The sequence below is a fragment of the Photinus pyralis genome, unplaced genomic scaffold (genome assembly GCF_008802855.1).
Source record: "Photinus pyralis isolate 1611_PpyrPB1 unplaced genomic scaffold, Ppyr1.3 Ppyr1.4_LG3b, whole genome shotgun sequence".
Lineage (NCBI taxonomy): Eukaryota > Metazoa > Arthropoda > Insecta > Coleoptera > Lampyridae > Photinus > Photinus pyralis.
In genome coordinates this window covers 14,130,460-14,158,179 of record NW_022170510.1, presented here as the reverse complement: position 1 = coordinate 14,158,179, position 27,720 = coordinate 14,130,460, and the positions used below count along the sequence as shown (strand labels likewise).

The 27,720-nt window shown below is 37.0% G+C and overlaps 3 protein-coding genes across 3 annotated transcripts in view; 1 reads left to right on the top strand and 2 right to left on the bottom strand.

Moving 5' to 3' along the window:
• LOC116166381 overlaps positions 1–27,720 on the top strand; it is a 105,382-nt gene that overhangs the window by 29,583 nt on the left and 48,079 nt on the right. The gene's annotated exons all lie outside the window — the stretch shown is intronic.
• LOC116167109 (15-hydroxyprostaglandin dehydrogenase [NAD(+)]-like) lies at positions 4,433–7,086 on the bottom strand. Its single transcript, XM_031482350.1, has 5 exons — positions 6,889–7,086; positions 6,717–6,843; positions 6,562–6,665; positions 4,712–5,046; positions 4,433–4,659 (listed from the first exon to the last, which is right to left on the bottom strand). The coding sequence occupies exons 1-5, from the start codon at positions 6,982–6,984 to the stop codon at positions 4,539–4,541; spliced, it is 783 nt and encodes a 260-aa protein (XP_031338210.1). The 5' UTR covers positions 6,985–7,086; the 3' UTR covers positions 4,433–4,538.
• LOC116167108 (15-hydroxyprostaglandin dehydrogenase [NAD(+)]-like) lies at positions 12,356–13,986 on the bottom strand. The gene is made up of 5 exons (XM_031482349.1): positions 13,828–13,986; positions 13,655–13,781; positions 13,500–13,603; positions 12,706–13,040; positions 12,356–12,653 (listed from the first exon to the last, which is right to left on the bottom strand). Exons 1-5 carry the CDS (start codon positions 13,924–13,926, stop codon positions 12,533–12,535), a joined length of 786 nt encoding a protein of 261 aa, XP_031338209.1. The 5' UTR covers positions 13,927–13,986; the 3' UTR covers positions 12,356–12,532.

Genomic DNA, 27,720 nt, shown 5'->3' with positions numbered 1-27,720 from the left:
TTTGATATAAAAGCTATTTAACATTATTTTTATTTCCCATAATAAGGCAGCAGTCAGTTGTTTTTATTTCAGAAAACCTCTATCAAATGAGCTTAATCAAAGTGTGCTTTGCTATTTAACAAAATTCAATTGTTTTTCGTTATTCATTTGTTTTCTGAAAAAAAAACAATGGAATGCTGCCTTATTATGGGGAATAAAATGTTAAACAACTTCCATATAGAAAAATTTGGTATGCAGTCGATCTTTACCGATACTATTCCATACATAATGGGCACCCTGTATATCATTACATAGAGGTGTTAATTCCTCCACTCCTTCTTCCTGAAAACACCACTGGAATTCCATTTATCCCAGTAGCTTGACCTAATTTAATATTTTTCATTGCTCTTTCTCGGTTCTCGGTAAGCATAATTCTGGCTCGTATATTCAGTCAGAATAAACTGATTCTTCTATTTTGCCTTACTTTTTCACGTTTTTTATAGAGATCTACCATGTCCTCTTTCCATCGACTTACAATCTATCTCTTTTTTCAGTACTTTTCCATTCCTGTCTTCCAGCTCTGGATGATCTATAGCTGTTTCATTACATTGATTTTCACAGCACCTTTTTCTAGCTTCATCAGTTTCTTTTCTCCACTCCGTATTTAGCGTCCTGTTCTTGTATCTTCCTCGCCCTTCTAATCCTTTCCTGATTTATCCAAGGCTTCTTATTCCTTTCTTATACCCAACTTTCTCTTCAGCTGCTTTGATTATTTCCGGCTTAATTCTGTTCCACTTACACCCTACATCCTGCTCGACTTGTGGCGACTTTAGATTCATTATTTCTTCATTAATAAATTTCCCCACTTGCATTTTTTTTCTTTCCGCGCTCTTTTCACGATTTTAAGCCTAATTCTAATGTCTGCCATAAGTATAAATATGGTCACCATAAATATCGGTAGAATCGCAGTATGAAATCTATTTCCTTTTGGTAATAATGTCCAGGGGATTTTTGATGTACAGCCTTCTCTTATGGTTACTAAACAACGGTTGGTACGTATAATCACAATCCCAAAGTTTTTTCGCACCTCCATTGTGGTAGGAATTTGCAAAAAAAAATCGAAAAGCGCATACAAAACCTATTCAAAACCAGTCTTTGTAACTCTTATGGTTGCTGAGGTTAAAAATGAAAGAAGAAATGTAAATTTCACCACTTTTTTTACTGTGGCTCCCAAACGAAACACGTCAATTTTTTTACATACTTATAGGTATCACCCCGTGTAATGGTGATGGTTCAGCATTTCTGGTACCTCAGAAATTTTCCTCTATCTGTTTTTTAATGGATTGACTCAATTAGAAACGACTATAGTCTTTTAAAAGATTGACAAAAAAATATAATCGAAGACTTAGAGAAAAGAGGGATTTTCTGCCAACAGTGGTATTGTAAATCCTTTTAAATTAAAAGAAATTATACAGAGTGCATATTTTATATATTTTTTTAAAGAAACTTTTTATAGTAGGCAAAATTCTAAAAAGGTGTTGTCAGTGTATGTACTTTACATTTGTGGTCAATGGCGTATTTCTGCTTGACCAAGGGGGATATATTTTTTAGTTGCAACAATTAGTTTCCATTACATATTATTAAACAGCCAACTTTTTTGGATACAGCAGCATAAAAGGTGTGTACTTTAAGAATATGTAATAAAAAATAGTAGTTGCTATTTAAATAAAAATATACCGCTCTTAACCAGGCAGAAGTACGGCACTGACCTCAAGTTTAAATTACGTAGATTGGTAGCAAACTTTTTATAATTTTGGATACCATAAAAAACTTTTTTACAAAATGTTGTTTTGAAAATGCATTCAGTGTTCATTTGTTCAAGTCTGTCTAACATGAAATCTTTATCTGGGTGGCACTTTGGATTCGAATAAACTCACAATTAATCGATTGCCAACTAGAAAATTCTAAAACACATGAAAGAAGTAAAACCTGTTTAAACATATTACCCCGCACGCAGGCGGGCAACAATTAAAAAAATCTGATTGTTTTTTTGGTTTTCCAGTATTTAACTCACGGAACATTCAAAAAATGAAATGGAACAGATTTGGCTATATACCCTAAATTACACGCGTTTGTTTAAGCTTTAAACAAAAGATAGGTACCTACAAGCAACGAAATCTTTTACATTTACAGAAAGTGACCTAAAAAAGTTTTTTTCAGCCCCAGATAATTAAGTCATATGTGAAGTAACGATACTTAGCAATTACAAACATTTCTAAATGGAAATACACACAGTGAAATACAAATTCAAACAAAATGAACCAACCGTGTGCTTATTTTGTAAACAATCTCCCAAATTTAGAGAATAAATTGGAATATTCTCATATAGAGGATGTCCCGTTATTATTTTTGGTGCATACACCGAAATAACCTCTACTCCTGCGACGGGGTCATTTTACCATTAGGGGAGTTCGAGTAATTAGGAAAGGTTAGAAAGTGGTACCCGAATTTTTGGTTAGATGCAATTTTGAGACCTGGGGTAAACTTGAAAACAAATTGGTGAAGTGTATCTAAATTTTTCTTGGGTGTAGAGAAGAGTTCTCCTGATTTTCCGCTACTGTGTCCTGTGGGGACAATTATTTTTTATTCCTCAAAGCAGTTGTATTGAACTTGTTTCCTGAATGTACTGCAAGTTCAAAAACTTTTCGTTTGGAAGCTATGAATATTACGTTACTACTTACGTTTTCTACCCCAGAATTGTATCTCATTCAGGAAGGGAGCGACTCACATTCTGGTATTGCCAACATTTGTTTCATCCTTGTAGGGCCGGGAAAGAATATCCCTACCGCAGAGGACACTCGTAATTCGTAAGATGTGACCGTACAACTGCAAGTCAACCGCTATCCCGAGTGGTCTGATCCTCGAGAATGACAATTTGGTGCTTTAAAAAAGGCGTTAATGTACATGCTTTCATTCAATTTAAGTTCAAAAAATAATACTACACTTCTTTTCAAACCAAGTGACATATTATCACCTTTATAGTTGTATAGGTCAGAGGTAGGCGAGGATCTCGGCGAGAATAATATTTTCCTAATGTAAATGGTCAAATTCAGATAATGTTTCAGGTTTTTTAGTTTATGTGGAAGAAAATGTTTGTTTTAGTCTCTTCCATCACCAGATTTTTTTGATAATTTCGAAAATTGTGTTTTCAACTCTCGAGCGACCATCGACCGTATACTTCTGGGAGGTGAAGGGTTCAAAATTGTTTTGTCTGCCCAGCGACTGTCTATCTAATATGGGACTCTCACATTCTGTATAAATGCTCCTTTTCTTTTTGGAGTTTCAACCTTTTTATCATGTTTGTTCATTGTTGGCAGTCAGAGGTCTTTTTTAGCGCATTTTTTAAAAGTTAAAACAATGGTACTCTAATGAAAGGTCACAACGAAAGGAATTAATTTACATATACCAACCATAGTCGCCTCCTCGACTCTTTATCGTGATCGGATATAAATAATTCCTCAAGAACAGGTTGTCTTAGGATGGTGCTTACAAAAGGCGATTGGGACGTCTTGAAGACATATATCTATTGATGATGTCAAAACTTTACCAGCGAATATCTCAAAAACGTTTTGTTGGAGGCAAAATTAATTGTCTGGACGAGACAAAAGCCTCCCAATCATCTAACAAGAAATAAATAATCGATAAATATAGCATGCTACGATGCCATTCATACATTTAAGTAATAAATTTGATATTTCATATTGACAGCCTTTGCAAATCAAAATTTTTTGACTAATTTTTGAAAAATTACATAATATATGCTACCAAGCGAATAGACAACGAAAAACGTCTGTCAATGTGCTATCGCCCTATTATTTTTATTTCATACTATCTAGTAATCGCCGCTTTCCCAGACCCATTTGAGTAATGTGTCAAACTACTGTCAGATCATGAAATCAAGTGATCGACTTTTGCTTTCATTTGAATGCGTACAACATTCTAATCAAAAATTGTATGGCATTTTAATAAAAGAAAGAACAGTATGAAATAAAATGTTTTACATTATTTGTATGTTAAATCAGTTAACGTTACTCGTTTCGAAATTCCTGCCTCAGCTACGCTTCGGCAGTAAACATCTCACTCGCTAACGTAAACCTTGATTTACCATACTCATATGTAAACAACTATTTTCCTCCAATATTACTATAAAATTGATGGCAGATGTTTATTACTAAGCTTTTGTTCATGTTGTGTTGTCAAAATTCAAAAAATTACATAAAAAGAACTAACCGCTCAACAGACGTATGTTATACGTTTACACGCTTGTTCTAACCTATGTTTTTAAAGTGACAGACGTTTACTAATCATCGCATAAAATCACTCGTTATCTCTCAGTCTATAATGTGGAAATTAGATTGTAGACTTTTATCTTAAACTATTGACATCCAAACGGTTAAGCAATATTGAAATTTATTGACTTTACTATCAACATTTACACAGACAGGTACATATTGTGTCATGCATGATGGCAATTTGTTTGTTAGAAGGATTGCTCTGCACTATACTTTAACGACTTGCGTCTTAACCTCATAAGGGGGTTGGCTGTCGTGTATCATCCAAACGGATCCACTGCGCGCTTCTTTTATGACAGTGACAACAGCTTTTCCTACGACTGATGCGCTGAAAGATGAAATACAGTTTGAACACAATTTTCCAAACCTGAGTGCGTTACGGTTGGGGAGGTGGTAGAGCTTTTATAGCTTCGACGAAAGCTTCATAATAGGCAGGTCCTTGAAAATTATCCTGACCTAAATCTATAGCAGCCGTATCAGTATATCCTGGGCAAACCGCAATAACTTTGATTCCAGTTCGATTGTAATGATAATCGGATCCCAAACTGATTGTTAAAGCAATACTACCAGACTTGGCGGCTGCGTAAAGTGGAGAGAACGGTGAACCGTATAGTCCGGATGGAGAGGAGATGTTTATTATTACCCCCTTGTTATCGCTTGCGTACTTTGGTAGGTAGGTTTCGTATGCCAGCATGGTGCCTGTGATTGTTCCAGTCTGTAAATAGTAGGATCATTTCATCTGTACATCACATCACATTTCACGTAACCAGAGGAGAAGGTGGCTAATCTCGTGGCTAATCTAACCCATAAAGGATCGGTGAAAGAATTGGTCTGTGGTATTCTCTACCTATTGTAAAAGGCAACTCCTGAGGTAAGGAATCAACTCCCATCCAGTCTCAACGGCCTCATGGCGGAGGAGTGGTTGGGAGAAAGGCACTCTCTTGTTCTTGTAGAGAGAAATCTCCCCAAAAGGCGGATGAACAACTAAAGTCAATGGCATAGAATGCAGAAGGCAACGAGAAAGCACTGCATTCCAGATTATTCCAAGTTGATGGTGGCAAAAATGGATACTTCGCATATTAAAGTTAATATCGGAAGTAACTTACCTCCTCAATCAGATTACCTGGAGGGCAAATATACGAAGTGTGCATCCAAGAAGCAAGAGAGGAATAGAATTAGATTTGTGGAACGTTAGAATGCTTATTCAAGGCGAAAAGCTAGCAAAAGTACTAATTTGGGTAGTAGAAAATGGAGATCATTTCACCTTCTCTTATAGTGGAGATATAAAAGGAAGAAATGGAGTGGGATTTATAGTTAATGAGAAGGTACAGTAAAGCGTTACCAAAGTAATAAACGACTGTGATAAGATCGCAATGAAAAAAGATGCGATACCAAGAACAATACTGGTCATCTAGGTAGGTATACATGCTGGCAAGTGGTCACCACAATGAAGAAATAGAAAAACTGTACGAAAGAATTAGAGGAATAACAGGGACGCTTTAAGATTGTGATGGGGGTTGGAATACCAGTGTGGGACAGGAAGGGATTACGGGAGTGGTTAGAAATTACGGACTTGAAGAAAGGAATGAAAGATAAACTGATTGAGTTTTACAAAGAAAATAAGATGAAATAGAAATAGGTGGAACTATGACAGAAATAGAAAATAAGAATGGCACGTTTGTTACAGAAGAAAGCAAAGTATTGGGAAGATGGAAAGAATGTATGGAGGAACTATATCAAGCAAAAAACAAACCAACACAGCTGGCAGTGGCAAGCGTAGAATAAGTTGGGAATTGCAACATCGGAAAAGGCACTCTATCAACGGAAGTAATGGGAACCATAACAGAAATGAAGGATGTGAAGGCTGCAGGAGTCGATAATAACCCCACAGATTTATTGCAGGAAAAAGGAATCAAAGAAATTACATCTCTTTGCAATAAAATCTACGAAAGTGGACTGTGTCCAGAGTACTTTCTCTGTTTCTCTAATTACTGACTGGCTTGATACCGGAAAAGGAAAGAGGTTGTAAGGAAACCAAATCAAACCTATAAAAAAGGAGGCTAATTATAATTTGTTAGCAAGCTGGAAAAGGCAAGAAGCAATTTAAACTTTTTTTCACAGATTTGCCTTAAGAAAATCACAGATGCCTAAAATCCGTCTGGGAGATTTCCTAATAATGGACATTTATATAACTGACTCATTTACTACGAAAACAACGTATTCTACTTACCAAATTCGCTGCAATGTATCTATCCCAGTCCTTTGTGCGTGACAAAGCATTATTTACAACGATATCTATGTTATGGAATATCTCTACAGTTTTTTTAAATGCCTCTGAAATCTTGCTCTAAAAAGTGCGTATCTACACACGTGAAAAATACCTACCTTCAATCTCTTCCTTAATCAACACATCCGCTCTGATAAATATGACTCTGCCCTTGCCAAACTCGTTGGTTAGTTCCTCAACCCTTCGTGTTCCCTTACCTGCGCTCCTCCCTAGAATGGCAACTCCCTAAAAAAACTAGAATTCACACCAATACCCTCAAATGGATCATACCTTTAACTCGGCACGCAAAAGCTCCTTTGCGATTGCTGCCCCAATTCCTTCGGAACCGCCAGTTATGAGGGCCACTTTTCCAGAAATTGGGAACATCTTGATTTGCGTGGGTGTTGTGGGTTCACACGTTTCACTCCAAATGAGGCCAAGTTTACATTAATAATATTTCGTTCATTAACAGATAAGTTATCTTTAATTAATAGTTAATGCGACGAAAATTTACTCAACAAACATGGAGATGAACCATAACGTTATGCTTCATTAAAGATTAGAGGAGAAAGGTTTCATGTTTGGCAATCAGTCTGATACTTTTCGATGCAAAGAACCCATCTTCGAATTGGAACTTAAACGAGAAATGGTCACTAAGATGTGGGTTATCATGCAATTTTAAAAGGTTTAAGATACATTCGATTTATACAGGGTTTGCAAACTTACCACCCCCATGTCTTAGTAAATAAACGAGATATTTAAAAAAATCAAAATCCGTTTTGGTAATTCGGAGGGGGAATCACAATGACATAGTTGGCGACGCACCCCCTCCAACCCCCTGCGCCCCAGCCACCACAACATTTAAATCTTAAATAGTGATCCACCATGTGTGATACGTCGTTGTAAAGCTCTGAAAAAATGCTTTTCAACCATACCAAATAGCATTACATGTTGGTAATTATCGTGCAAATCAAAAAATAAACAAAAAAATTCAAAATAAATATCAAATATGGCGCAAGAATCAAAATGTTAAAAAAAACTCTTGCGTTAGTATAAAAACAATAGACCTATGGAAGTAGGTTGTATTCATCCACCTATAACACCGGTCTACAGCATGTTTGCGCATGGGACATATATACCTTATTTGTATTGCTTGTATACAAATAAGAATTAGAACAAAAAAAGGTTATGTATTTGTTTTTGTGCGAAAAAAATGCAAAAAACCAAAAAGTAGAAATACCTACCTATAAAATCTTACTTACATTGGCATGATTTATTATAAGGTAACGTTCCTACATTTATAATTTGTTTGCCTTAGAGTCTAAATGTTTAAAAATGGAACAGTTTTGCTGTTTTTGTCATGTTCAACTGAAGTTTTTCTCATCAACCCTCCAAATATGATCTTCCATCATGCTTCCAGGGTACTGGCCTTGGTAACGTGCCTAAATTCCATTATGTCTTGATGAAAGGGTTGTCCTTGTTATTCCGAATAGGCTCCCATGTTATCCTTAAATTAGTCTAAACCTGTGCATCTTTAGAGACATTTTATACCCGATGATGCAAAACCAAAACCTGTCAGCTCGTCATAATTTTCAGCTCTATGGTTTCCCAGGAAACACTGAACGGGAAACCATGGACTATTGCCTTAAAACTGTTCCAGGATTTTGTTCCCTCTTTGCTAAGTAACCGCGGGAAAATATCACCCTCCATTATTCTTTTTATTTGAGCGAAACAAAGATTCCAGCTTTAATTTTCACCCCTGAAAGCTTTCGATCAAATCGCTATAACTTTTGTAAAAGCAAATATTTTCGATGTCTAATTGCACTTTTTATTTATTTTTGCTTATTATAGTCAGAATATATTATGTAAATCCCATGCGCAAAAAAAAAATATTTTTGTTGTTGATCGGTGTAATAAATGAACTGCGCGTGTCAATGATAAGCGCGGATACTGCAGATGAGAGAGAAGGGACAACTAAGAGGACAAGCTGTCCTTTACGGTTACGCATCTGATTTAATTTGAATGCGATCGCGATTGCTCCTGTTGAAAGAACCAATCAGATGTGTAACGGTAAGAGACAGCTGGACCTCTTAATTCTTCCTTCTCTCTCACCTGCAGCATCCGTGCTTGACATTGGTACGCGCAGTCCATTTATTATAAGTCGATGGTTGTATTCGAAAAAGCTCCTGTCGAGGAACGAAAAATTAAACGCGCGACTTAGCTAGAATCGTGACGAAAATACACTCCTCGGTTACACCTTCCTAAATGTGGCGACAGATTAAGGGAATAATGGGGACACGTCCCCATTCCCGTGTCTAAATATTGAGGGAGACGTAGAAAATTCTTTCAAAGCGTAGGTATCCTGTGACACGCGGTACAAAAATGGAAAAAGAATCACAACCATTGACTTTGGATACAAAAATATACCGCCTGTTTCAGAGTAAACGCCTTATTTTTTTAGCCACACTATGGGTACTACTTTCAAAATATTTGGTAGTAATATATTTCAGGACATTTTCTTTGCGCGATGGTGATATCCGATTTTCAATTGAACGAATTATTTCAAAATGGCGACTTTCAACTTTTTTTTAATGGAATGCTATCATTTTTACCACCCGCACGTTAGTAAGGCATTGTGGTAAAAAATGACTCCCCCCTCCATTTTTGTACAGAAATACACGTTTTGAAGCACCAGGAATCCGAATCAAATAAAATCTCGATGATGTCCGTCTGTACTTTCATTTCGGGCTAACCGGCTGAACCGATTGGAACCAAATTTCGCACACATATTCTTAGACATAAAAGAAAAGGCTGCTAGCCACAGCAAATTTTTTATATTATTGAAATCTAAAAACATTCTTTTTACGATAGTATTTTGTTTTTCTCAAGTATTCAATTCTTTCCCTATCAAAAAGAAAACTAAATTTTAATCTAGTAGCGCATGAATGTTTAACAGACGATGTTTTTTTGTCCATATATCAAGTTTATTACAAAATAAAGCTTAATTGTTTTTTTACGTCTACGGCTACTTGATATTTGGACAAAAAAAACATCGAGTGTAAAACATCCATGTGCTACTAGATTACTAGATACCTGTTCACTACCTAATAGATATTCTGAAAGGGATATAAATATAACTGCTGAAACCGCACGAACATTCAATAATTTATTGCAGTTAAGAAAATAATAAATAATAATAATTTTGATTTCATCCTAGAAATAAAAGTAAAACACAAAAAATAAAATTAAGGCAGTACATAATTAAACTAAAAATATTGCAGTATAATAGTACACCGGTTTATGTTGATAAGGTTTAGGACTTTTCGATGTCGTCGTTTTCGTTAACGTTCTACATCTTGTGATTATGATTGTACAAAGTTCCAAAAACTAACTTAAATGGTAACTTTAGACCTTCTTTATTGCGTCTAAACCATTGATGCTACAAGTAGAACTCATAGAATAGCAGTTGTCGGCAATTTTTATCTTCAAATAAAGCGTAGAGCGGATTCTGTGGGCCTCGTAATTCCCTCAAAATCTCAGAAAAACCCTAGGAAAAACCTATACAGGGTAGTGACTTGCGTCACGCATTATAGGGATTTCAATGTAAAATTCATAACATGCCATTATTGGCTCCCCAAATTATTTTAGAGCAAAAATGTAAAAAGGTTTTTTGTAGAAAAAAATTTTTTACGTCCATCAACCGTATTAGTTTTCAATTTGTTGCATAATAAAGACGGAAAATTGGAAAAATAAAACCCGCATCTTTTTCAATAATCTGTGATGCCATGGAATTTTATAATACAAAAACTACGCCAATATCCGACATGCCATGGAATGTCTGCTATGAAAGAAATCATATTCTATCAAAAAGTATAATATTTAGAACAGCGAATTCAACATAAAGAACGACCAAATTACTAAAAACGGTTTCCTAATATAACAATTTGCAATAAATGTTCGAATAAGTCACCATTAACTGCAAGACAGTAACCAAGTCATTCATAAAATCCATTTCGAGTTAATTGATAACTGGATATCTTTTTGTTTTAGAAAATTCCATGGCATCGCAGATTATTGAAAAAGGTGCGGGTTTTATTTTTCCAATTTTCCCTCTTTATATAAAAAAAATTGAAAACTAATACGGTTGATTGGCGTAAAAAAAATTTTTGTACAAAAAACCTTTTTACATTTTTGCTCTAAAATAATTTGGGGAGCCAATAATCGCATGTTATGAATTTTACATTGAAATCCCTATGATGCGTTACGCAAGTCACCACCCTGTATAAAGTACGATCGCATTTTTCTGATTACAAAACCTTTCCTTCATCTTATTTGTTTTTTAGTGCGGTAATGAAAAAGAAGGTATGTAATCATTTAACGAACGGTGAAATGTATTTTAATATAAACGTAAGTAATCAAAATTACAGTAATCAATCAAATATAGGCACATACTCAAAATCGCTCTTTGGCGTTGGCTGCGGTGTTGACAAAAGTATGGAAGCGTACATCGTTGAGGGTGTCTGTCGTCTCATCTCCTCGATATAAGGCAACTAGACACTTGTACTCGGCTGCTGGGACTTGCTGGTCTAGGTGGAGGAAAACTGTTGCTTGGTTCACTAGTACTTGGTTCGGTCTGAAGTGGCTCCACATTTTCATCTCCCCCTGCCGGAAAGGGGCAGAGGTGATGTCGTACACAGTAAATGCACGGACCAACAGTTCAAATCCAGGTGGTACCACCACATCCCTTTGGTTGAGCGCACTGGTGGAGAACTGGATGCAACCCGCCTCACCTCTGGATCCTAGATCGTAGAGATCGTTTCTAACGATGATGACGTGGTCATTTTTGTAGAGCAGTCTTAATCCCCTTCAAAGTAAAACCAGAACAGAGCAGCTCAATGAAACGAACCTTGTTTTTGTCCTTCAAGAGCATCTTCTTGACGATGGACAATGCGTGAAATACAATTTCCGCTGATACTGCAGAATAGCGGTAGGTGTTGCCCAAGAGATGACTTTTTCGTTCCTTGAGAAAGTAGCAGTCCCCGACGTTTTCCCAGCGATTCGGTTCAGCCCTTACAGCCTTTCTTCTCGGCCCGTGTTTCTTGTTTAACATTCATTTCATGCAACAAAAAAGTGATCTGATACTTACTTTTCTGGAAAAATGCCTAAATTGTCACAGATTATTAGTCTTCAAAAACGTATATCGTGGCTTTCAACAAAAGGTGCATAGTGTAAGGGATATAGAGCAAAAACTGGAAAAAGCCCGAAAATCTGACTATGTTTCGTGTGCTTCGATTTTCTCACTACCAAAATGGGTCCAAACAACATACTAAAAAAACATGCTGTGTCTAGCACAATAACCACCTGCGCATGCGCGATCCTGCCCATTGATGTCTAAGAATATGTGTACCAAATTAGGTTCCACACCTTTCCGCCATTTAGCCGGAAATAAGAGTAGGTACAGACCGACTGACGGACAGACATCATCGAGATTTTGTTTGATTCGAATTCTTGGTGCTTCAAAACGTATATTTCCTTCAAAAAAAGTGGGGGGGGGGGGTAATTTTTTCCCCCAATACACCTCCCTTACCTCCCTTACAAACGTGGGGGTGGTAAAAATCAGAGAAGCATCAGGTTTTGCGAATTTACCGATTTTTTGTGTCGCTTTTGACTGGCCTATAAGGTCTTGGAGATGGAGGGTTAGATAATTTTGTGTGGCTGTCGAGCGAATAAATTCCCTAGAACCGATCTCTTTACCGCGTTCGTTGCAAGTCGGAGACCTTTATTTTATAATCTGGAAATTAGATTGTAGACTTTTATCTTAAACTATTGACATTGCAATGGATTATAATTAGTTCGAATCAATAGCCATCTTGGAGCATATATAAACATATAGTATAGGTCATACATATGTTGCCTTGCGTGTTTGGTGGGTGCGCTATACCTTCACCACTTCCATTTTAACCTCATAAGGGGATTGGCTATCGTGCACCATCCAAATGGATCCACTGCGCGCTTCTTTTATGATCGTGACAACTGCCTTTCCTACGGCTGATGCACTGTAAGATGAAACACAATTTGAACACGACCTCTCAGAGCTGAGTGCCTTACGGTTGGGGAGTTGGTTGATCTTTTATAAGTTCAAGGAAAGCTTCATAGTAGGCGCGTCCTTCAAAATTACCTTCACCTACCCCTACACCAGGCGTATCAGTATACCCTGGGCATACTGCAATAACTTTGATTCCCGTTCGATTGTAATGATATTCGGATCCCATACTGATTGTTAAAGCAATACCACCCGATTTACTGGCTGCATAAAGGGGGGCGGACGGTTCGCCGTATAGTCCGGATTGGGAGGACATGATTATTATTACACCCTTGTTATCGCTTGCGTACTTTGGTAGGTAGGTTTCGTATGCCAGCATGGTGCCTGCGATTGTTCCAGTCTGTAAATAGTAGGTTAGTTAAAATTTAAAAAACCCAAACCCGTGACTGATGTACAACGCTTAAACTGAATGTCATTATATTGGTAGGGTTGCAAAATGGATTGAGATTTTCTTAAAAACGAAACGACTTTGCATTTGGACATGTTTAGGCATTTTTTGGATACCATTCGCAGTGTTCAATTATTTGTAAAAATCTTTAAATCAGAAAAGAATGTGAAGAAGACAATGAACTGTATGCGACCGTGGTTAGATCTCTGCGGAACTCCTGCGGTAACCAAAGCAAAGTCAGATATGTAATTGTATTGAACAGCCATCCCTCCCCCTTTTCTGACGTCAGTGCTGCGTTGTGATTGGGTGCGGCATTTTGTGGCGGTAAGTTTGAACTTGCTATGAAAGAACAAACTACTGTCACTAGTTTAAAACGAGAACTGAAAGTATTATGCGCATTATTCTACTTACCAGATTCGCTGTAATATATCTATCCCAGTCCTTTGTGAGTGTTACAGCATTATTTACAACGATGTCTATATTATTGAATATTTCTACAGTTTTTTTAAATGCCTCTGAAATCTTGCTCTAAAAAGTGTGTACTTACACATGTGAAAAATACCTACCTTCAATCTCTTCTTTAGTCGACACATCAGCTCTGATAAATATGGCTTTTCCCTTTCCAAACTCTTTGGTTAGTTCCTCGACCATTCGCGTTCCCTTATCTGCGCTTCTCCCTAGAATGGTAACTCCCTAAAAAAAACTAGAATTCACACCAATACCCTGAAATGGATCATACCTTTAACCCAGCTCGCAACAGCTCCTTTGCGATTGCTGCCCCAATTCCTTCGGAACCGCCAGTTATGAGGGCCACTTTTCCAGAAATTGGAAACATCATGATTTGTGTGTGCGTGTTGTGGGTTAACGCGTTTCACTCCAAATGAGATTATCCGATCATTAGCAAATGTACACTAATAATATTCCATTAGAGATAAGTTATCTTTTATAAAAAATTAATTGGAAAAAAACAACGCGGTAATAAGATTACCCAAGAAGCATTGAGATAATCCATTACCCAAGTATATAAAATCTTCACGGGCATCATAATGTAAGAAATAGAAAGTAATAGAGAAGCTATTTTGATTATGGATCCGTTTTGGATTTAGGAAGGGGAGAGAAGCTATCCTGGCCTTTAGATTAATATTTAAAAACCGACTGCCAAAAGATCAGGATACTTCCATAGCCTTTGTAGATCTCGAGAAGACATTTGATAAGGTGAATTGGCAACAATTTTTTAAGATAGTGAAGAAAATTGGTATACAATTTAACGATCGACCGGGGATTGAGAGTCTGTACAGGGAAGAGATGGGGGAACATCAAATTAGGGCCGAGATCAAAGAAGGAGTAAGGCATGGATGCTCACTCTCACCCCCCCTTGTTCAGTGGAGGTTGTCCCTCGCCAGTAGATGAGAGGGCAGGTTGCCTAGAGCCCCCTGGTTCTCGCCTCATCTTTTTTAGCTTTCGGCGCGCTGTCACGGAGAGATTTTTTTAGGTTCCCCAGGTGCTCTGCGAGTAGGTTTTTTTTGGCTTTTTTGTTTTTATTTTTGGATATGTATCCCGCGAGTAGTGGTAGGAGGGAAAGAAACCAAACCCTTGGACACGACACGACAGCCGGGGTGTTAGCTGATCCGTGATACTGTTTTTGGTTGCTACCACTTGCTGTTTCCTAAGTCACGAGCATTCTTATCCTTAACATTAACCTATGCGTCACGTATCCCCATTCACTTAGGCCGTTCCCTTATCCGCGCCTGGTAGTGTGGCACCCCTCAGGATATTGCTGTGACCCTAACCCTGACAAAACACCTTAAACTTAACTAGTTTGAAATTCCTCTTAGTGTACATCCGCACCCCGGCACAACAAAAATAATTCAGTTCTTTAGACTTAGACCTGATTCCAAGCAATGGTCAAGATCAAACTCGTTAAACTCCAAAAATGTCATACCAAATCTTTGAAAGCACGTGAAATGAACATTGAACGCGGGACAACAAAATAAATCGTAATTAAGCATGGGACTTATCTCTGAATCGTTAAAGGGATCCAATAAACACGCGACTTGCATGATTTTACATAAACAAAAATTTATTCTGCGGCCACAATTAAATATAAAATCATATTTAACAAAATTGGACCACAGCGTCCGTATAAACAAACCACGCATATGCGTTCGATTAATTAAAATAATTAACAAATTAATAATTACGGTCATCGAGTTACAAAATTCTCATAAAATCCGGGCACACAAAAACACTAATTTCAAACGGAAACAACGTATTTAGCCGACACGCGACGCACAAAAATTTGGGCTTCTTAATTCAATTCCTCAAACAGGTTGTTTAGTCCAGTCAATAATAGAGAAAAGTTTAGTCAAAAATTTGGTGTCCAAGAGGTTATGACTGATTCTTATGTATTTTTTGGCGTAGATTCCGAATTTTTAATCTCCCACCAACCTTAGGGGGTGGGAACCCCCCCAAAAATGCAAAAAACCCCAAAATTTCGGCCCAAAATTCAGAATTTTGGAAAAATCTCGCTAAATTTAGATTTTTGGCCCAAAGTACCTTAGTTCAAAATTAAAGTACACAAAATTTGCAGGAAAAGTGATATATACACTTTTGGTCTAGGACCAACGGGGGCGGAGATAAGAGGGGGGTCAAAAAGGGTACTTTGTTGGAAAACGTGAAAAAAACGGAATTTCTCTGAATAACTCGCTAAATGTTGGTTTTAGAGAAAAAACTCAAAGGACCAAAATGAAAGTAGACGAAAAATTACTTCGGAAAGTGCACGTGTGCGGAGCCGATGAAGGGGAGGAGGAGGGGGAGGGGGCGAGCGCAAAACCTCTCTTCCTGGCGCCGCGCGACGGCACTGGCATAAGGCGCTATACGCGCAGTTTCGGGTATCTCTGGCGGCCTCGGTCCCGGTCATAACGGATGCTTCTTTGTCCTTATTTTAGAAAGGGGCCTCTGGCTTCCCCCTCCCTCTTGTTGGTCGTTTGTATGCTTTTTGTGTCCTCTGGAAACCAGTTCAAGATCCCTCTTCAGTGCGTCTGTGTTGTCGCGTCGTGTGCATCACGCTATATTGCTCCGTGCTTATTTATTTTATTATTTACTATTTTTCGGTTAAAAGTTTGTTGTTTTTACCGAAATTTTCTGTAATATCGTGCTCGCGCGCCTGTGCGTTTTGAGTTTGTTCGCTTGCATATACTCTCGAGGGGAGAGAGTGAAACTAGTTTTAACCTTCATGGTACTCTAATGAAAGGTCTCAACGCAAGGAATTAATTTCTACCAACCATAGCCCTCCTCCTCGACCTCTTATCGTGATCGGGTATATTACCTTATACCTCAAGAACGGATTGTCGGAAGAGGGTACTATCAAAGGGCGATTGAAACGTCTGCAAGAAATATATCCATTGGTGATGTCCATACAAAAGCTATTTCGGTTAAAAAAATGCGCTTTATCTGCACAGGAGTTGTGCACAATTTATACTTGTTTATTTAGTGCTCGAGTTACAATTTTTGGGGGAGATTGTAGTATTTGTCTGAAATTCTGATTTGCATGGCGGACAGCAAGAAACGTTACTTTCGCACTTTTTTAGGCCATCTTTAAATAAAAACTCAACCTCTACTGGCTCAGGCGAAAAATAGTAAATAAGCACGGAGCAATATAGCGTGATGCGCACGACGCGACAACACAGACGCACTGAAGAGGGATCTTGAACTGGTTTCCAGAGGACACAAAAAGCATACAAACGACCAACAAGAGGGAGGGGGAAGCCAGAGGCCCCTTTCTAAAATAAGGACAAAGAAGCATCCGTTATGACCGGGACCGAGGCCGCCAGAGATACCCGAAACTGCGCGTATAGCGCCTTATGCCAGTGCCGTCGCGCGGCGCCAGGAAGAGAGGTTTTGCGCTCGCCCCCTCCCCCTCCTCCCCCCCTTCATCGGCTCCGCACACGGGCACTTTCCGAAGTAATTTTTCGTCTACTTTCATTTTGGTCCTTTGAGTTTTTTCTCTAAAACCAACATTTAGCGAGTTATTCAGAGAAATTCCGTTTTTTTCACGTTTTCCAACAAAGTACCCTTTTTTGACCCCCCTCTTATCTCCGCCCCCGTTGGTCCTAGACCAAAAGTGTATATATCACTTTTCCTGCAAATTTTGTGTACTTTAATTTTGAACTAAGGTACTTTGGGCCAAAAATCTAAATTTAGCGAGATTTTTCCAAAATTCTGAATTTTGGGCCGAAATTTTGGGGTTTTTTGCATTTTTGGGGGGGTTCCCCCCCCCTAAGGTTGGTGGGAGATTAAAAATTCGGAATCTACGCCAAAAAATACATAAGAATCAGTCATAACCTCTTGGACACCAAATTTTTGACTAAACTCCCCTATTTAGGTCTCTATTGACTGGACTATGTAGAGACATTGATTGTGATATCTGACTGAACGCAAAAATACGCCACCAATTGTAGACACGCGTGTCGTGTCAACTTTCAACAGCAACTCGGCCTCGCAATTAATAAACTTCTAACTTGACGAAAAAGCGACTTCAGACGGACGGCACCGCGGCCTGGGACTTGGCAAAAAGCGTTGAACTCCAGTATTTAAACGGACATCCCTCACTCACACTCGAAAAAATTCTTATCCAATAAACAGCCCTTGGAAACTCGATAAACCAATCAACATTTGCGACCGGACGCGTCTTTTTGTCACGTACGCGAAATTTGATTCGAAATTATCTAAACTATAACATTTCTACGAAAACAAACATTTTTTTCTGATTAAAAAGCCACCTTATCTTCAGACAATTACATTAATCTTTTAAAAAATAAACGAAAAACCCAATAAATCAAGTTGGAACTGTCACAAATGCATTAGCAAAACAAAATTGATAACAGAAATTGAGAAAAAAATTTCTTAACCTTAATTCTAAGAAACACCCTTTCTTTTACAATGAAATAAATAAACAAAGCAGCTACGTTATCAGTTTATTCGTAAATAATCCTCCGAAATTGATTAACATGAGTTGTAATGAGCATTTGATTAGTAATTAGAACACCCGCATACCTGACCTAAACCTCAACGTCCCAAACCGACATTGTTTACACAGCAATTTAGTATTACATTTGTGAACTCGTCATGAGAGAAATCCGTACTGTAGAATTTGCTGAACGTGCATGTTTTACATTAACAGCCGTTTAGGGTTGATAGTAAAAAAGGCAGTAACCACTGAAAATTTTAGACATCGCCATTTTGAGTAATAATCCGCCATTGTGGGCGTTCAAAATTTAACTCGGTAATTAAAAGGGGGATTTGTTTTGGAGAACTTCTAAGCGATTCGCGTTTTGCCATTCAGAGTGATCAGTTTGGATCCCGATAAAAGAAATTTGCGTTTTTTTGACGTTGGGGTGAACAGATTACTCACGATGTATTCGAAGTGAGCGCTTTAAGGTCCCGTTTTCAACAAATGAAACAGTTTTGGTTTTGACCGGGACAGTTACGGAAGTTCAAATCTCATTGTTTCATTTAGTGGAAAGTATAACCTTCGAATATCGCAATTTCATTCTGGTGTTAAGAAATTATCGCGCGTGGAAACACTACTTTAAATCAAAGAAGGGGTTAGAAACCGTAATCATAAACAGTGAGGTTTAATCAAGGTACTCTTAAAAGAAAATGTAAAGCTACTCCTTTACCTGGATTGAGTTTGATTTTTTCAATATATTTTCGTGAATATCACGTTGGAAATATTATTATTTATTAACCAGGAAATTGCCCTGAAACCAAATTCAAAGAATCAAGTAAAAAGGGTAAGTTCTTTCAATATTTGATTTAATTTCATTTCATCCTATTCGTGGATTATTTTTAAAAAAATTATTGATAGAATTCAGATAAGAAAGTGAAAGTTAAGGGTTGAGAGTTTCATACCGCGAAAAAAGAAATTAAACATATTTCTTGTAGAACACTATTGCGTGAGTCTGTATAAAAAATCGTATAGGTATTCATTTTGGAGCGCGATAAAGATCGGGAAGCGATTATGCCCTCTGTCATCCGGGAAAGGAAATTTAAAGAGTATCAGCAAAGAGGAGAAATATAAACGCACGCATTTATGTGAGAATTTGAAGGCAAAAAATCCAAACGTTATAAGAAAGCTCCTTTCGAGATCGTTAGGGCATCCACCCTTTTCCCTTCTATGCAATGCTACAAATCGATGTTAGGTAATTATGCAACAATCGTCATGCAGACCCTCAAATTCTCAAAATGATTAATACAGTCATAACTCTAATTTCCGTTCGTATCAAATACACCAATTTCTTAGTGCGTATTCATAAATCATTCGGCTCGATTTTTCCCCCATTGAAATTGCCTTCTCCTTTGAAAATATATCGGCCCATGCATCCTGTGTACTTTTCCTTCTGGGAAATTTAAAACTGTCTTCCGTTCACTTTTTCTGGTCAGCGCGAGGCAAAATTAAATTTCAAACACCTACGTATCTGTACCTACACGTCTTGTCGAATGAATATTCAATAGCGGGTCCAATAAACGCGCGTCATAAAAAGTGTAAAACGTAAGACAAACGCAAAAGTCGCCATGTCTAAAATAATACTCCATCGCAGAGCAATATTTCCGCGGTCCTTATTTATTCTGCCGGCTGCTACCAATTCATTGTCACGGTTCCCGATTTTTTGATTACGCCCTCGCCCTCGCCGGGAGAAGCCTCTTTATTTAAAATTTATCAATCTTGTTACATAAAATGTGTTTCACGGGGAACTTGGGTAATTATTGATGCCATCTGCGCAAATCCGACTTCCGACGGAACGACCATAAGCCTTAGTCGTGGCGCTAAACTTGCAGGATTGCTTCCCGTAATTTCCTCTGGAGAAATTTAAGATTTGCATCAAAATTGGGTAGCTCATAAACAATTCAGTACTGGAACTGTTACTTTTGATGCCCGATTTAGATTGCGCGCAATACAAGATTTCTTATTTTCTTTCAAATCCCTAAAGGTACAATCGGACGATCGCAAATTAAAATGAAATATGCAGATTACATTATAGCATTGGCATTATGTTCCAAATGGTTTATAACCACAATTCGCGCCTCTGTGTATTCCTAAGTTAATTGCTTTCTTTTTGCATGCCATCACAATTTGGACTTGGATTTAAAGCTTCCAAAATCCCAAGAGATGATTTGTCTCTATACTGCCGGTTCATAAAGAATAGGTACTCAATTTGCGAGTTTAGAAGGAATAGAATTATCAAACCAAATATAAATGTCTAAACGTGCAATAAGAGCGCAGTTTCTACACTCGTACAAAAAATTACTTACACTTATCGATGCGTTAACATATTCTCCCACGAAAGGCTGGAAGGTTAGCAGCAATTTGGAAAATTGGATGGTAGAACGCCTTGTTGAAAGTGATACTTTACTGATTGGAAAGGTTACCAATCTTCCGCAGTATGCAAATGTCCAAAATTACCCTTATAACTGAGGATTTACAGCAAAAGAAAGCACAAATTAATTGTCTTTAAACTGTTTACCGGTTGCCGTTTTTTTTTATAATTTTAATAGCGCCTCGTATAAACAGATCACTTGCCCAACTTGATTATAAACGGGTTTTTTAACGTAAACTTACCATTTCAAAGAATTGCGCATCGAAATGTTTGCATCTTGGATTCGAACGCCTTCGTGGTAACAATTTATTGGACTACGAGGATCTTAATTCTTTTTGTTTGTTCTTTCTATCTCAACTTTACACTCATATAATGCTTATTTGGTTTCTTTGTAGCTTAGGTATATTAATTTCATTTTTCATTTTTGATTTATTTTTTCCCATAATTAAATTCGGTTGTCGGTCCTACTAAGTCCCATGACTTAACAGTAGGTGCCGTATACATTTACAAAATAATACAAAAAATATCGCGTAAATTATTGGCGCTCTATGGGAATTGTGCAATCATTGCGAAGATTTAATAATCATAATAATAATGGTCATTTATTGAAGTATAACACTGTACATACTAATAAACAGAATTCATTACTATTAAGTAGAAAATAAAAACAAACGTCAACACCTTCAATTGGACGAAGTTCAGATTTATGAAAAGAGAGTTTCATAATCTACTCTTCCACTTAACCCTAATACTTAACAATAATTTTTAATGAAATTCCCGAGTACAAAATTGAATTTATATTAGTTAATTTAATATGAATTAGTTGGTTGTTTAATTGATTAGTGGCATGCCATTTGCAATAAATGACAATAATAATTTATAGATGAAGAAGGGAGGAAGTTAATTAATAAAAAAGAGAAAAACATAAAGATAAATTAAAAAAAAACAAAAACAAAAAATTCAGGCCCACAATAATTTTTTCGCACACGCTGCCAAGAACATAATACTTTCCGAACTCACAGGTGTCCATAAAATGAGTTTTTTCTGGACTCGATCCCAAAATGAAATTTGTACGCGATTTCAAAAATGGCGTACATAACTCACAATATTCGCCTTGAAAGCTTGGCGTTTTTACGCGATTTTAAAAATGCAGCGCTCGAACTGCATAGGTCCTTTTCGAAAGTTTGAGTAAGAATCTCTTCCCTTTCTCACCAGATTTTTATTGAGGCACTTACCGATCCCAAATATGAAACGGGCCCACCGCAACCGAAGCGTTCACTCTGTTTTTATAACCGCATAGGCATATTAAAAAAAGCTCCTCTCGTACTCCGTCGCGACTTGATCCAAAGTTCGCTTTTGAAAATGTATGTGACAGAATTATTGAAAAACAGGAATGTGTTACGTTCACTTTGGGCCAATGTAACTCAATTACCTTGAGGTGAGCACATGCAAAGTAGAGGTGGATCGGGGAGAATATCAGGGTTCTTGTACACTAGCAAATATAAACAAAAAGGGAAAAGTAGTAATAGTAAACCGGATAGGCGCCACTTAGTCTTAAATAAATTTCAAAAGAGAGGAGAGAATACTTACCAAAAGGTAAGGGCGTAAACAATAATTGACGTTAAAATCGTAATTTAATTTAATCAATGATCTTAAAAGTATTACAAATAGGTCCCTGTAGATCTGCTATGTCAATGTTGGAATTTAAATTAATTTCTATTAAAAAGAAATTATTAATATCAAATTATGCTTCCGCAGGAAACAACGGAGGTATAATTGTTAAGGGAATTTCAAACAAATGTAATAATTACAAGTCGATTGTATGGAAAACCAGTATGTCATCAATAATGTTAAATGAAAGAGTCGGGGCGAAAATCACAAAATTTACCTTTGAATTCTGGTCGTAGCGGTCTGAATTCAGAAGGGCGCGTTCTGCAAATCTATAACAAATAACAATACAAACAAAGAAAAAAAAGGGGTAGTGAATCGCACTACACATAAAATATAGCGAAATAGCAATGCTAACGTCTGGCACGGAGGCATTCGGATATTAATACTGCAATTAATACTCAATACGAATCAATAATTCGAATGACTTTACACTGGCAAAAGCAAAATTATTAATTTCGAGTAGGTGCTAATGTTGGTAGAATGAAGTAGATTCACATGGTTAATGTCGGTAATGTAAAAACCCCATCTATCCCATGACGCGCCAATACCAATCCTTAATAAGATGGCTGGTCCAAATAAAAATTCAATATCATCCACGTACTGCGTGGGTAATGGGAATTAGTAATATCCAGGTAGGTAGATCAAAGTAAAAAGTAATCCAAAGGAAAGAACGATGATACGAGAAACAGTGTGGCATTATATTTTAATAATATTATCAATATAATTTAACAGAGAAAGTTAAGGGTTAGTTTATTTTAGTTGGACTAAATTTGCACGATCTTAGCGTGTCAGGGGCTACTTTAAACGTAAAGGAAATAATCCAGCTAATTGAGCAACTGAAAACGATTAACAACTGTTAGTTCATTAGAGTCTGGTTCTGTTAGTAGAAAGCAGAGATCTATTTAATGAGACTACAAAGCACATTTAAAAATCGATTCACAGAGATTATGTTAAGCAATTTTCCAATCTGACGTCTTCATTTTTATTTGGTGTCCTCTCGAAAACGACCCGATATCTTCCGCAATTATTCTCGTGTAAAAACTTTGGAATTATTCCACTACCAGACGGTTAATTTGCATTTAAAGTTAGACATTAACTCGAGCCGCGTTAACAACTTTATCAATCAATGAAAATCGCGTTAGTCTTTAATTCCGCACATCGTCCACTATTGGAGAAACGTTTCTGGGGAAATGAATACGACTGTGGCGCTTGCCATAATTAATGTTTGTCTAAACATACAACGAGGGTGAGTTTGGATTTATGAAACAGGAAGCCTTAGATAACGTGGGTTAATGCCAATCGTGGTTTGCGTCTTATAGGCTATAACTTGATACCTAAATGCCTCAAGTTTGAAAAGGTAATTAACAGGGTCGGTTTTTTTTACTAAATCGGAGGGAGATAAAAACATGTCTCAGCTGTTGGAGAAATTTCCAATCTGTTGGGTGCACGAGTTCCGATTGAATGTCACTTGAAGGGGTTTCATTAGCCAAGCATACTGAATTCCATTATAAGTATTATAACATTGTAATTGTTGTTTAATGTTGTTGTTTCTTTGGAAAATGTTTGCTCCAATCTACTACTACCCCATTTTTTTACATATCCACCGGTTCAGTTACTTTTCAAAGTATTTTGAATTTTTGTACAGTACACTGCTCGATTAAACTGTGGTTACATGCATTTACGCTTCATTCTCAGCAACCATAACATATCAGGATGGCGCTAACAGCACCAGTTCCCCAAGATTAAACCTTTGAAGATCTGTTAAAGTTCTGAAAAACTCATAAAACTTATCAAGGGTTGCATTCATAAATACTAATAAGAGAAGTAACACAATCTAGAAGGCTATGGATCCTAAAAGGCTCTTGGAGACCTGTTCAACTACCAACTCTTAAAACAGTGAAATCCTCGTAAAGAACCTTAAGCAATTTAGAAGGGTCTGGAGTCTTTAAACACTTTTCGAGGTGGCTTTCCAAACACGAATCTTATGACACACGCGATACTATTGCTTTTACAGCAAATAAAGCGACTTTTTGTTCTCGCAATAAAGAACCAAATTCAATTCCAAATTGGATAATATTGTGTTAACGTTCGGGTTGCGTGTAGCGGGCTTCAACGCGAATCAATATTTTCGATAATGTCTTCCACCCAATCTCACTTAATGGCACCCACAAAATGGCGAATTTCTGTTTACTGTTTACCGATGATTTCTTGGCAAACGATGAAAATAAAAACGCATCCCTATCGATGTTAGTGACACGTATGGTGGATGCTTCCATTGAGGTGAAGCTGGCATATGAGAACACTGACGTGATGATCGTCAATATCGTCATATTACTTTTACTAGTGTAAAGTAATTCGAATTATTGGTTCTTCTCGAGTATTAATTAAGGTTTTAGTATCTGATTTATTTGATCAGTGTCATACGTTAGAATTGCTTACGCAATATTTTATCTGCGGCGCGTTTCACTATCCCTTTTATTTGTTTGTTGTGTTTCTGTCTGTTATAGATTGGGGAGAAAGCGCCCTATTGAGCTCACAGGGTTGCGACTCGACGTTCAAACGTAAATTTGTATTTTTCGTCGACTCCTTGATGTAACGTTTGATTACACACTGGGTTTCGATACAATCGAATTGTAATAATTACATTTGGTTGATACTTATGGCTCTATTGTTTTCTGTGGAAGCATGTTTTGATATTAATACTTTCTCCTCTTTTTTTACAAAAAAATAATTTAAATTTACATATTGACATTGAAGATCTATATATTAGTGTCCTATTTGTAATATTTTTGAGATCAATAATGCCTTGTTGCCCTTTATTGGGCCTCTCTCTTTTGAAATTTATTAAAGACTAAGGGGCGGCTATCCGGTTTACTATTATTACATTTTTATTTTTCTTTATTTTTGATAGTGTACCAGAACCCCATATTCACCCCGACCCACCTCTAGTTTTCTTGAGCTTAACGTCTGCTTATTTCAAGGTAATTTTGTTACTGGCTGGCGTTGCTTTTACTTAAATCCGTGGATAAAACTTTCGTAGCGTCTTCGTATGGTTGAGCGCTACCCAGTTTAATAAAAAACGTAACTTTCCTCGTGTAAAACTGGAAAGATGCAAGGAAGTAACAATGAAATCAAAATAGAAAACACTGATATATTGTTTTTCAACGGCGATCAAAATTACTTAAATAAATTTAATCTAAAATCAAATATAAACCCCAATAAATCCCCTAATTCAATTATGATCGAGTCATTGTGCTGAATTTCACAACAGTTCCCAAAAAATAAAATGATATCTCGAGCACTACACATATCTTGATAAAAGACAGGTGACCAAGAGTAAATAAAATAGCTCGTAAAGCAATGACAACAAAATGGTCAATCTCCAGAAACAAATAGTCAATCATTAATGCAATTATTAATTATCGTTCCGAACTAAGACGTGCTCGTAACTAGAATGCCGTAGGGGAAGTTGAAAAGCAAAGAATGCTCCTTGAGGTTTTCGTCACGGAATCCACCAACAGGGGTCGCCGTAACCTAGTGACAGTTACAATTTAAGTATGCCAGCGAATCTCAATAATTAATTACGGCGACCGTCAACCAAAAATAATTAATAAGGATGTGAGAAAATAAAACTGTTTCAATACGCAGAATAAAGACGATGGTTTACGGATACAACCACACTAGTTAAATAATTTCTTGCAATCATCGACTCTCCAAATTTGGACAACCTGTAAATTTCCTATGATATGTAATGTCCATAGTTACTACTCTACCTTTAAAATCTCAAATCGAAAAAATTTAAATGCAAATTTACACAGCATTGTCGTTTCGCGTGGAAATAAGCAATTTTATAGCTAAATGGATCTTCTTCATTGAGTTTTTGGGGTTGATTACATCACGTCATTCACATTGGCAGTCAATAACTGCCAGATCTTGCGAAAAACGTCATGAACGCTATTTAGAACTAACGTTTAGGATTTAACGTGGAGAATGATTTCATTTGAAACTAACTAATCTCTGAATACTTACCAAAATGTGGTTCAATGAAATTATTGATCGGTAGTCTAATAATTAGCAGAATTATCGATGTTTGACGTATTAAAAGCCGCTCGGTTGATTCTTCTTTGGCAGTACTTGTAGAATATTTTATAAGACAATAAGAAATATGAGTTCGCAGAGTATGTCCATTAAAATCCCTTATTTATAAAGATGAAGGCATTCCAACATTGACTATTCTTTGTACACAGACAAAACATCTGATCTATTTGATATTTGTTGTATGGGTACACCTTATTTGCTCTGTCTGAAAACAATGTAGCTCTGAAAATTCCTTTCCGTTAAATTCAAAATCATTATGCATGAATAACTACATACTCGTACATATCGCAGGTATGAACACAACTTTATTTATACAAATAAAATAACAATTCGTTTTGTAGAACGTACTTGGAGATTGTTCTTTGTATTTGAGCAAAGATTTCCTGCCACGCAGTCTGACTTCAAAATTATAAGCGCCCTTCTCCAACCTTTGATGCTGTATTATCAACAAATCCTTTGTGCTCGGAAACAATTACAGAAGAGACGCATCCAAGTATTACTTTATACGTTTTAATCGTGCAAGCAGAATTGCTACCCATATTCTAACTTGATATTTCCATTTCATAATTTTTGTTACATCGGACAATGACGAATTTGCTTTTAATCCGCTCTACATGTTACTAAACCGCGTTGGCTTAACGCGAGATTAACTTTAAATCAGCTTATGTGTATGTCAGTTAAGTTTTCCAAAGAGGTAGTGTGTGTTAGATGAATTGTAATTATGCTAATTAAAATGTTCTGCTTTTTTAATACACTCGTGTAGGTACCTTAATTCTTGACGTTTAGTTTTAGTTTGTTACTCATTACTCATGTAGTTGGTGCACCGATTTTGCTGTTGTGGATCTGAGAGATTCTTGATAAAATTTTGGATGTCTAAAAATCTATCCTGTATCCAGGGAATTTTCTGAAGAACTCTTAAGAATCTCTGACACGTTTCTGGCAATCAATATCTGTTTCACCCGGGGCCGTAGGGGATACATGATGTAACGTAACTTGGGCCATTTTGAAAAAATGAATAGATTTTGACAAGTGATACTGATCCAATTCGTGAATTGCAATAAAATTTCCGAGATGCTTAAACGACGAGGTTCATTAGAGGGAGCATTGCTTCCTGATGATAGCCTCTTCACCGGTGTTTGTTGTTTCTTCTTTCCTTATTGTTGTCCCCTCCTTGCACCCCTTTCTGTCTCCTCTTCCTCCTCCTGTTGGCTGATTGTGCTTATGTCTGATTCTTCCTCCACCTCCAGTATTCTTCCGCTTTCTTTCTTCATTTGATGTTTGTCTCTGCTCCACTCTTACCATCTTCCCATGGCAATCCCCGAGGCCTCTACCGTTTGGTCTATGGTGGTGTTCAATGTAAATCAGGGCTGGCCTACTTTCCATTCCGTCGTACTTAGATTCTTGCCCACTTGCAGGATTTAGTCTTTGTTCCTCCTGTTTATATACCGCCAATTTTTTTTTTATTGCCTTTATTTTATAGTGGG